The sequence below is a fragment of the Scardinius erythrophthalmus genome, assembly GCF_964197995.2.
Source record: "Scardinius erythrophthalmus genome assembly, chromosome: 18".
In the NCBI taxonomy this organism is placed as follows: Eukaryota; Metazoa; Chordata; class Actinopteri; order Cypriniformes; family Leuciscidae; genus Scardinius; species Scardinius erythrophthalmus.
Window position 1 is genome coordinate 12,281,844 of NC_138238.1, and position 12,545 is coordinate 12,294,388.

The following is a 12,545-nucleotide window of genomic DNA, read 5'->3' on the forward strand; positions in this document are numbered from 1 at the left end:
TTGTATCTGAGGTCATTTCTTTCGACTCCTCTCGATTTCGAAATCACAATGCATGTGGGAATAGTTAGATGAAAACAAATGAAACTTAATTTAGTGTTGCTTTTTTCTAAAAGTCAACTCAATTATATTTTCTAAATATTGCAGACTGTGTAAAACATGAAAACATCACAAAATGTGATGGGGCATGACAAATAATTTACATATTTTAAATAAAATGCTGATAATTCAGAGAAGTAAGTGGATGTAAAAGAGTCTGTGACTAGGGCTGATATTTTATTTATGGTGGGTGTTCTTTATACACCTGCTTTCTACTGAAGAAGTCAGTCATGCTTTGCTCACAGGCATGCGCTCTCAAGCAATACAGCGAATCAGAATTAAACCTTACATATGCAAAATTTATTTTTCACATGATCTCGAGTGAGGCCGCCACGTTTTATTTTCCCAGCGTGTAATCTTACTGACTTTGCCCAGTTTGTTTAAGGTAAGTTTTACATCTTTATTTATTTGGTGAAACCATTTATTCTAAAGCATTATAAGACATCAGTCAAATCATTAAAATGTTTTGATAAATTCCAATTAGATGGTGATTATGTAAACGTTGTTTATCTGAGATACTATTTTCTTTATATATATATAAAAAAAGAGATTTTATTGCATAAATGTTAACAATAATTGTTTCTGTTGTTTAAACTTTATAAATACAAATATATCACTGGCTGTTTGAACCGTCTAACATGATGTAGCCTAGTCCTAAAAAAACTGAATTTACCTAAACCCCGAAGGATATATTCTCAAATGTTCATAACAGCAAACAAAGCACTTTTGTCCCATGTATTAGCTAGTCCTTGAATAGTTAATGCATGCCTGTGTAAAACGATATCTTTGGTTTCGTTACCAAAGGCAAGGAAATACGAGAGTGCAGACACTTCCTGTACCCTGTTCTGTTTTTGTAAAGCAGCAAATCCATATAAACAGCCTACGAAAACACATAGAACACGTAGGTATTAATACGTAATTTTCAAAGATAGCAAACGTACTTTTTGTACGTTTGGATAGATGCTGAAACGTATGATATGGACGTATCTGAAACAATTAAACGTAACATTATTACGATTTTACAGCTACAATACGTTAAATATTTACGAATATTTCATATCATAAAGATATCTGTATAATTTACCTTTTACCGTTTTATAGATAAATGGAAGACCCCACCCTTACTCCCAAACCTAAACATAAGTTACCCATTTTATACAGAATATAAAAAGGATAAAACGTAATTTAGAGATGTGTAGGGAAATGGCAATTTTATTAACAAAATAGCATTAAAAGATATTTTGAGCAGCTAATCCTACTCCTACCCCTAAACCTACCCATAACCTTTTCTAAAAACTACATAGGCTACAATTATGAAGAAAAATAACATAACTTAGGTGTAATCACAATAATTTATTTATTGCGAAAATGTCAAAACCGGTAACTAACCCAAAGTCGTTTACATGACGATGTGTTGCAGTCGCAGTCCTCTCTGTCAGTATATAATAGTTTTGAATGAGGTACAGAGCAGAATTTAAGTTATTAATCCATGAAAATGTGTGAAGGCGCGCGCGCTTCTCCATTTCAAATGTAGTTTATCGACTGAAAACCACGGCATGTCGCAATCTGTGACAAACAGGTGAGAGCCAATGAGCGTTTGATATCACTGCCGTAAAACATGTCGTAACGCTTCTGTGTCTCACGGTAAATAAACTGAATATTACAAAATGGTTAACTTAAACGATTAAAGAAGGTATTTTAAAGGTTTTAAAGTGTAGTCTTTTTTAAACCGACCAAGGCAGGAGCAGAGTGAAATGTTATTATTTCTTGGGTAAGTTAGGCCTAAACTGCATTTAATAAATTCGACTGAAAACGTAATTGATAAGACAATTGAATGCAATAGAGTCAAAACATTTAAGCTATGATTTTAATATGCATAAATAGGAATACGTACAAATTTGTACGTCGGTAGAGTTGGATACGTAAATAATTTACGTTTTTGTGCTGTCAATACGTAAATATTTGACGTTTTATATGTTTCTGTGTGTATAAAACGTAAGTAGATGTAAGTGTGATAGAACTACACTTTACGTAAAAATACACACGTATTCTCATGAGATCACGTTGCACACACTTGTTCTTAAAGAAAAAAGTACTGAACTGTGTGAAACCAACTTGATTCTTAGTTCTGTGAGCAATAAAAGTGTAACATAGTGCATATGTTCTGCATCTCTTTTTGACATCTCATCCCGTCTCTATATATTGTTTTCAATGGTTCTCAGTAGATGATTTCAATAATTCATTTATTTGTGATTTTGTGCTTACAGATATGGCATCTGAGTTCTGTCTCAGTCTCACCAAATACTTCCTCTTTCTCTTCAACTTGATATTCTTTGTAAGTTGCATATTAGTCCTAAGACCCAAAATGAAATGAATATAAAAATATAACAGCACTTTCCTTGCAGTCATTTAGCCTACTGTATAATATATGTTCCTTTTTTGGATTAACAAGGCAAAACATTATATACAATGTACATGTCAGATTGCTGTTGGACTGTGGTTTTCTCATCTAGCTCTTAGGATCCCTCCTCTTATCTTTGGGACTATGGGTAAAATTTTCAGAGACCAACATTTTCAGTAAGTTTTATATGTATTTGTGTATGGAAATCACAGACAGTGCTATTTGGATTTTTCGTCTATTGCAAACTAAAGCATTTGTTTCAATGTTTTTCTACAGTTCCCCCTCCTTCCTACATTTCCATCTCTCACTTCTCCTACTTGCTGATCATCAGTGGCTCTGTGACCATGGTACTAGGCTTCATAGGATGTCTGGGTTCTCTGAAGACTGTCAAATGCCTGCTGGCAATTGTGAGTTTTCAGAAAAACAAAACTTGATGGGATTCAAAAGCCATTGATGTGACTGATTTGAGATTTGCGCCATTTAGCATACGCTTGTTAGGACAACTCCTAAAATGTTAAGAGTCTAGTATAGTCACCAACCTCTTGAGAATTGTGCATGTTCCTGGTACTGGTGTTTGTAATGCAGCAGTAAGTTGATCTGCTCCACTGAGCTGTAACAGTATTAAAATAACCTTTATTTATCTACAGTATTTCATCCTGCTCACAGTTCTTCTTGCGGCTCAGATAGTGGGTGGGGTTCTTTTCTACACCCAGAACACTGAGGTAACTCAAGCATGCAGATCTGCAGTCCCACCCAGTTTGGCATTGGGCTTTTTATACAGATCTAGCACATATAAATAATCCTTTTTGGTGTCAAGTTTTTAATCAGTTTGATTGATTTCTGTTTTTGAAATGTTATATGTCTGAAGCTAATACTTAAAATCATGACCAAAACATCTTTAACTTGTCCCCCTTAATCAGTTGGACCGTTTACTAGATACGCATACTCCTGGACTAATAAAGTCATTTGGAGGGAATGACTCCAGTCTCCAGGGTTTTAACGAGACTGTACAGTACATTCAGAAGGAGGTGAGAGAAACAGTACAGTACACAACAAAAAGAAAACTATATATGAGAAAACAAGATGTAAAATTGACCCAAATTTTGTATTTGCAATCAATTTTTCAAGTATATTTTACACATGGATTTAAGTAATATACAAGTAACAAACTGAATAAGTACTTTTTTTCTAATTTTATCTTAATTTTAGGCAGTTATAGTTTGTCACTTAACTGACATTATCACAGCTGTGTGCACTAATTGTAGCCTAACAACAAACACCAGACATTTTAGGCCTATTCACAAGCTTTACTCTTCAGCACAATGGTAACCAAAACCTTCCAACTTCAGAAACTCTTTTAAATGTACAACATAACATGAACATTAAACATGAACAAATCTTTGCCTTTACTCAAAACTGCATAAAATAACACTTAATTTCAACACTCTCCCAATCCAGTCCTATGCAAAGCATGCTGGGAACTAAAGATCAACCCATGCAGTTTCAGTTAAAGGGTTAGTTCACCCAAAATTTTTAATTCTGTCATTAATTACTCACCCTCATGTCGTTCCAAACCTGTAAGACTTTCGTTCAACTTTAGAACACAAATAAAGATAATCTGAATGAAATCTAAGAGATTTCTGTCCCTCCATTGACAGCCTACGCAACTACCTCTCTCAAGGCCCAGAAATGTAGTAAAGTATTATCAAATTAAACTACCACTTTTAAGCCTTACAAAGGTAGTAAATACATCATTCAAGTAATCCATGTGACTCCAGTGGTTTAACCCTATTTTTTTTACAGTCTATGGTTTAACTTAAATTTTATGAAGCCATGTCAGTGCTTCGTTTGTGCAAAAAACATAACGCGTCAACACGATACGCATGCGTCGTGGTGCTCTCGTGAACGCGCACGCGTGTTGTGTTGACGCATGTTGAACACGTGTTTGAGATATTTTGTAAATAAAGTGTTAAATTATGTTTTTTTTTTGCACAAATAAAGCACTCTCGTTCATAAAATTGAGGTTAAATGACTGGAATCATGACTTACTTTACATTTCTGGGGCTTGGAAATGGTAGTGGCCTACTGTAGCGGAGGAATAGAAAGCTTTCATATTTCATTAAAGAGATGGAACGACATGAGGGTGAGTAATTAATGACAACATTTTCATTTTGGGGTAAACTAACCCTTAAATGCTTCAAAGATTATGCATTGATTTTACACAAATTGATCTTACATATGTAAGTGGGCTAAACAGAATGAAATCAAGCAATTGTTTTGCTTTAGCTCATTTTAATTAGTTGAACAAGCAGCAAAAATATTTTTTCCCTGTGTATAGCCTATACAGGGATACGGACAGTTTCGGCCCAGTTTTGGATAATAGGACATTCCATTCAGCTTAAAACATTTTAAGAGAAGGTGTTTGACAAAGTAGCTTTCATGAAGATGCAATACTTCTAAAGTAAAGCTCTTGATACAATTATCAACATAATACATGCCACGTGTATAATGCATAAATCATGCTACATGCCTGGTATATGCCATGATATCAGTAGAACTTGAAAGCAAACTTTGACAATTACATTGGGAAGTTTGAAACAAAATATCACCTCCATTATTATCTCTGCAGAAAAAATGCTGTGGTTGGAATGGGAAAGCAGACTGGGGGGATTCTATACCTTGCTCCTGCTTCTACGCAGCCAATGCCACTGTCAATGCGACGAAAGAAACCCAAGCTTCAAAATCATGTCACACAAATTGTCAAGATGTTTCCATTTCAAATCACACATCATGCAGGATTTATGAGCAGGTACGGTTTCAGTTCTGCCCTGTAATCATTTTATAAATTGTGTTCCAACAAAATGAATTAAATTGTACCTCTTTTCTCTCTCTCAAAGGGTTGCAAAGACCATATTACAAATTGGCTGAAAGAAAATAACCTCTTAATTTCGGTGGTTATTTTGGCCATTTCTCTGGTGGAGGTAAACAAGCTGTCACCAAACATATTAAACCCAATTCAGATAATGCAAATAAGTACAAGCTTTCACTGTCCAAACTTAGTGTTAATGAGAATAAATTAAGTGTAATGGGAGGAATTGATGGTGTAATTTCTGAATGTTTTAATTACCACCTCTGGCCATTTGTCTCATAGTGTCTACAGTGGATTTGCCTCGTATCTTACTGTTGTCTTAATCGCACACACCGTTGCTGCCCTAGAAAGTCACATGGCAGCCATGTTCAGCTGTCCAGGTCTCTGTTTGTGACTAGTGTGGTGTGGTTGAGTGCTTCATTTTTGCATGGAGGAATAATGTACAGTCGGCACTTGTATCACCCATAAAGGCTGGAATACACTACACCAATTTTAAAACAATAGGCGTCATACACGTGCCAACTTTGTAAATGGTTACAGAGAAAAACTGGACTTCATACACTAAACGACGAGCATCAGAAGCCAGATTACCAGACTTTCAAGTCGTTCTGAATACAGTGTATTCCAGCCTTAATTGGTTTATTTTGCAATAACGAAATACTGAGTAAACATAACACTTATTACACAGCTCCTCGCAAATATAAAATGCATGGACATGAAATATTGATTAAAAATTATTATCTTAAATCTTTCATTATGGGAAAAAAGTACACTACAATGTGAACCTCAGTTGGCCTACTAGACGAACACTGCAATGAATTATACAGTTATTTTAAAATGAAGTTCCTAACTGTTACGTCTCAAGATTGCGTTAGTTGCATTTGTTTGAAATAAACAGAGAGTGATCAAATTAGTGGAATTTCATGGGTAAAAAAGATCCATTTTGTATTCTCAATGTATGAAGCACAGCTCACACCGAATTGCATTCAGTGCGGCGCATTCATATGAACAACAGAACTTTTGCCCTGCATGAAATGGATTCCTGTTGACATGACTGTGATCGCACCTTAATATGAGTTACTGCTGCTGAGCTGCTATGGACGATGGTGTAGGCTATATTAAGAAATTTCCTGCCACTGAATGCTGCGATTGATCAGAATCGAGCATTCTAGAGTGCTGTGTAATAGGTTTTGTTATAGTTAATGCATGAGACTACTTGTTGTGGAAATGACATAGCAACTAATTAACAGGATTGACTTTGTTTATGCGAGCTCAGTGACTTTGTTTTGTGTGACTTTGTGAATTTGTTTTGTGAGCTTAGAGTAACAGAATATGATTGTACAAAGGTCTCAGTGGTCACTTTTAATTGTATCTTCCCTCACAGAGATTTCACTGTGGAATACTGGCAAGGTATATGTTGTTTGTGTTGTTATAATAGTGTATTGTTTTAAGATTCATGCATCCTTGATCCCAGACTCCGAGCATTTGAATATGCAATGTTTGACCGAAATCGTTAATTTAGGGCATTGTCATACTTAGATATCAGGCCTAAATGATTAATGGTTAACTGAATGGTTGAACCATGGATGGTTCATTTATGAAAAATATCTTTCTTTCTTTTTTGCAGATATGTGGTATGGTCCTTTCGATGTGTCTGTTTAAACAGGGTTCTGTGGATTACAACACAGTTTTCAAATAAGATGACCAGGATCAGTGAGGGGGAAAACGTCAAGTGTTCATTTTCTCTCATTCATAAATTTGATGTTTTGTTGATGTCTTTTTAAATGAGATTATTATTTTTCTGTACGGTATTTGATTGTTTTATACAGATTCTTTTTTTTTTATCCTGTAAGACAGTCAATTGTTGATTTTCCTTGTTATTCAGATGTTATACTTTTTTATTATTATTATTGTTTATGAAAAGTCAGATTCATTTGAACCTGTTCTTATAATTTTTAAATGTTATAAACTTTCATTTCATTCTCAGAATTTGTGCATGTGACTTTGAATTTTCTCATTTGTTCAGTTTAGCCATTGGGTAAGAAAGGACATGGAACATTAGGGTGTGACAGTGTTATATTTCACTATTGTTGTGCACACAAAGCAAATGACCTCAATACTGATTCAATGTGTGAGATACTGTTCTGTGTTCTCATAATTCATGTCTTTCATATCTAAAATATTAAAACTCAAATCTTTCTTAATTATATGCTGTTTTCTGTAAGATGACAACCAGTATTACAAAATAATCAATAAAAAAAATCTTTAAAATAGCCTACATTTAAATTTAAGTAAATTAAATATCCAAATACACAGGGTAATTGTAATAAAACTGCTGTTGCTAAAAGAAATAAAACATTATATTATATTATACAGTTGATTTTCATTTATTGTCATAACGACTGCATTTATGTGTTTATTTAAACTGAGGATCTAAATGGTACATAGGACATGTTATACCCCATAGCAAGTTATTGTTAGGGCAGGGAGGAGGACACTTGTTATCAGGTGTCACATATATATATACAAGCTGTATTCATCTCCTTGATTAATTCTTGAGCAACACTATAGACTAAGAAGGTAAGAAAGATATTTTATCAGATATTACAGTAATTTTAGTCTTAATGCATAAATAAATATATTGATTTTACATTTATTTATGTTTTTGTTTTTAATAACTCATTATCATTCATTTATGCCAGTTTAATAAAGAAAGAAAGATGGGATCCCACACATTGGTTCTGATCATGATTTTAGGTGGCCTCTGTGGTGAGTGCATTTTGACTGTTTTCAGATCATTGTTCTCCAGATTTCTCAATTACAGTAAACTGGTTGTGCTTTTTATAATATTAGGTAACAGGTAATATTTAAATATGTTAATAATATACACTAGATAAAACATCATTTACATATAGACATTCTTTCATTAAAAAACACACACACGCATATGTATATGATTTCCATAAAGTGGCTAAACACTAAGCTCTTAATCAATTTTGATTAAGATCTATACAAATTATTGATCAGGAAATAAGCAAAATTTAAGCAAATGCATTACTTAAAAAGCCTCAAAACATCATGTTTTTAGCAGAATATGGGAATTTAGTGTGGAGTGATAAATCTCAATGAAACACGAGTTGCATGGTGATGCTCCAGAACGGTGTCTTCGAAAATCTGGTGAGAAATATAATGATAAATGCATTTCTACCCAAGTGAAGCATGGACGGAGAGGTGTTATTGTGTGAGGAGCCTTTTAAGCGAGTGGTATTGGTGAGCTCCTTTACTGTGAAAAGACATTTAATGCTTTGGAGTTCATGAGAATATTGCATGATTGCTTCCTATAAATAAAAAAAGTTGTTTTATAAGGAGGAATGAGGATCAGATGTTATTTTAAGACAATGCTCCTGCCCACATTGCAAAGACAACCGGGAGCTTTAGAACAAGTCCATCAGGCTCATTTTTTGTCCTGTTCAGAGTCCAGATTTAGAACTGGGAGACATTTTTCAACTACTGAACTGTTTGAAGCCATTAACAGTGAGTGGAACAACACTGACTCGTCTTCCAGTAAAAAGCTGTCTGCAAGTTAGGGAAGGCTATTCTAAGTTACTTTATCTACAGTATTTGTACAATTCTTGCTAATTTCCTGACCAGTGATTTGTGATTAAAATGGTTAAGACCTTTAAAAGGTCACTAAATATTTAATCATTTTTGGCTTAGCCGTTTTTTGTTTATTTGTTTTTGGCAGAAGTTTTTTTGCAATGAATTCAGCACACAACATTTTTCCCATCACAATGATAACAAAGATACATTTTAAAATTGTGATCCTATTAGTTGCACAGGCACTGAAGTGCAACTACTGCAACAAGATCGACCAAACGAATCCCGACTGTGATGAGATAGAGGAGAGAGAATGCAGCAGTGGTCTCGATTCCTGCATTAGGATCAAAATGCACACTCCAGCCTGTGAGTTGACCATATTCATTTTATCAGCTGCTAAAACATAGGATAGTGCCATACTGCAGATTACAGTTCATGTTCAAACCTGAGATACAGGGGGCTCTTAATGATAAACTGATGGAAGTCTACTGACAGTATTATTTTCAACCCAAGCCTTTTGTGAAAGCTATTGTGTGTATTTCTTTTTGTAGACGGTGAGGTGCGCAGATGTGCCAAAGCTAAGGAGTGTGTAGCAAATGTGCCTCCTCAGGTGGAGATAAGCTGCTGCACAACAGACCTCTGCAACTGATCTGCTCTCTCAGCATATATATTTTACACAATTTGGTCTGTGATTATCTTATGCTATACTTAAAATGCTCAAAATATACAGCTAGCATAGATATTAATGATCTTTAATATACTATATATTATATACAGTATATATGCCATTAGATATATTATAAAGAAATAAATTCTGACCAGCGAAAAAAACAGATGACTCTTTGTGTTTTATGAAACATTTAATCTTGTTGTGTATTGTCAGAGATTTGAAAAGAACAAGTTGAACAGAACAGCTCACTCAGCATTCACACATGATGCATAAAAAATGACTTCTCAGCCCAAACAACAAAACTGCAGACACAGAAACGCATGCAAAACCAAGAAGCAATTTCTTAACACATTTTTTTGTCCTAGCACTGCAAAAAATATTTTTCTTACTCAATTTTTTTTTCTCCTTTCTGTTTTTCAGTGAAAATCTAAACATTCTTAAATTAAGATGCCTTTACTTAAGGAAAATTACTATAAAGTCCTGTTTTTTTTTTTTTTGTTTTTTTTTTACTTAAAACAAGTTAAAACAAGAACAATTATCAGTCAGCGGGGTCAGAAAAATAAAATTAATTCAAAGGGAAAACAAGATTATTTTCTGACCACACTGGGATTTTTTTTTTTAAGTAAAAACTCATAATTTTGATAATTTTTTCAGAAAGCAACTTCTTATCAAGTCATTTTGCTTCTCCAAATGTGATCTTGATTTAAGAATGTTTAGATATCTGTACTTGAAAACAACTAAACTCTTTTTAAAAAAAAAAAATGTATGTGATTTATTCCAAAGTTATTGCAAAATTACAAATTCAATCACATTAAATAAAAATACGGTCACACTTATATTAGAGTGATCAGTTGCCTTAACTTAAAAAAAGTGAGAAAAACCAATAAAATGATTACGTAGTAAACTTCATGCGTAAATGAAAAAATTAAGTTGATCTTGCTTATTTCTTCAAATACGCATGAAGTTACATTAAAAAAATAAGTACAATTTACTCTGTTCATATTGTATTGCGCTGCTATTGAGGTGGGATATACGGGTAAGGTTAGGTGGTTTAAGGGTGGGTTAAGGGTGAAGAGAAGTGTCAACAGTGTAATTTCATGCAAGTATTTTTAAAATATGTACACTGTAAAGTCATGTATGTACACAATAAGTGCATTGTATTATTCAAATTATTAATTTAAATGTTAGTACATAGTAGCTAAAGATGCCTAATATAAAGTGGGACTAAAAATACAATCATATTAATTACAGTATCGGACACAGTAAGCTATAATAAAGCATTTCAGAAAAAAATTAGAAAGGAATAATTTATAAACGGTTGCATTAATGCTACTAAATATGCTTGTGTTATTTTTTTTACAGTCTATGGTGTTCACCAAGAACCTTTTTTTAATCATTACAGAGATAGTGGCCTATTGAGTAGAGACAAAACACACTGCTTGTAATAATAACCAGGGCAGATATAAACAGCAGTCCATGGACAGACATTTTCTTTTCTGCTGCTCCTCGGACCACACACTGCAGTACTGAACATCCCTGAAAATGTTCTGCATCACAAACATATGACGGCTGATCCAATTTAGGCAGAACCCAGCAGAGTAAGACATATAAGAAGAAAACCTCCACTGCAATCCGCACCATCACGGTCAACAGGTACACCACCACACTGCTTTTGCTCTTGTGGAGGTCTATCACCATCCTACCACCAACAGTCATGGTGGGATCACCTTCGACACCTCCCTGCTCGCTTTGAGGTGCCATTTCTCTCTCTTTCTTCTTCTGGAATGAATATCGAAGATGGGAAGAAAAAAGCTCCATAAGAAGGACTGAGAGCACAAGAAGGACGAAGAGGAAATGCCATGCCATCACTATAGAACTGTCAAAATGTATATTAAAGCAAGCGTTAATGCAGAACTTTGAGGTGCTGTTACATTGGAAATCCTCATTTAGGCTTCTCCATGGTAACTGAGCCAGAAAGACGGTAACCAGGCGGATGCAGAGCAAGCCGAACCACATGGTCCGACCTTTATAGGAGGTGGTGGAATCCACTGCAGTGCGGAGGATTGGGATGAGCCCGGTAACTATCGCTGCCATTGTTCTCTAGGATGGATGATGATTCTTAATGCAAATAAGAATGTATCTGCAGACAAAATAGGAAAACTTTCAATTAGTCATATTACAAATACTCTATTTGGTACATTGTGTAATACAACATTAACATGATTTCAAAACAGCAGTGTGGAATTTTTTTAAAGAACATAAACCAAACATACCTTTTTTTTTAGAGGGAATGTAGAGTTTGTCCAATGCTGAAGTTGCTGTCATTTTGAGCTTCGCTGAATATATAGCCTTCTAAACTGTGTGTGTCATCAAAAACTGTTTCTCACACATTTATCCACAGTTAACTTGTTTCTTCACTTAGGGTTAGGGCCTAAGATCTGAAATGCAAGTTTTTGTCTAGAACTATAATTTTAACACACTTTAAATGTTAAATTTTGAATACAAATTTTGAATAAATTTCACCACTGGTTACATTTTTTGACACGCATACTATTTTGTTTATAATACTAATTTAATTATTTTTTTTCCCCACAAGTTATATAAACAGTACAATAAAAGTCATTTAAAATATGGAACTTGTTGACTGCTTTCTTTCATTATCCATGTCTACTCATCCATTTAATTAATCATAAAAAGTAATTACACTAAATAAATAATAAAAAAAAAAAAATTTGTGTAGAAAGCATATCTAGGTACTAGCCTACTTATATTTGTCAGCAAAACTAGATTAAACATTTTTAAAAAGTGTCCAAACTTGTGACTGGGAATTGTAAATGAAAGCATTTTTAAATAGGCCTATCATAAATATCAAAATACACCAAACTGTCGAAAATCCAAGAAGTAGCCTATAA

The 12,545-nt window shown here is 34.0% G+C and overlaps 2 protein-coding genes across 2 annotated transcripts; one reads left to right on the forward strand and one right to left on the reverse strand.

The window, feature by feature from the left end:
• The first annotated feature begins 295 nt into the window (after positions 1-295).
• Positions 296-9,760, forward strand: cd37 (CD37 molecule). Its single transcript, XM_081392231.1, has 11 exons — positions 296-481; positions 2,364-2,431; positions 2,610-2,673; positions 2,774-2,904; positions 3,145-3,219; positions 3,418-3,525; positions 5,127-5,306; positions 5,395-5,478; positions 6,994-8,135; positions 9,198-9,329; positions 9,515-9,760. The coding sequence occupies exons 2-9, from the start codon at positions 2,366-2,368 to the stop codon at positions 7,063-7,065; spliced, it is 780 nt and encodes a 259-aa protein (XP_081248357.1). The 5' UTR covers positions 296-481; positions 2,364-2,365; the 3' UTR covers positions 7,066-8,135; positions 9,198-9,329; positions 9,515-9,760.
• A 60-nt stretch (positions 9,761-9,820) lies between these two features.
• Positions 9,821-11,950, reverse strand: gjz1 (gap junction protein zeta 1). Its single transcript, XM_081392539.1, has 2 exons — positions 11,907-11,950; positions 9,821-11,773 (listed from the first exon to the last, which is right to left on the reverse strand). The coding sequence occupies exon 2, from the start codon at positions 11,725-11,727 to the stop codon at positions 11,023-11,025; it is 705 nt and encodes a 234-aa protein (XP_081248665.1). The 5' UTR covers positions 11,728-11,773; positions 11,907-11,950; the 3' UTR covers positions 9,821-11,022.
• Between the last annotated feature and the right edge of the window lie 595 nt (positions 11,951-12,545).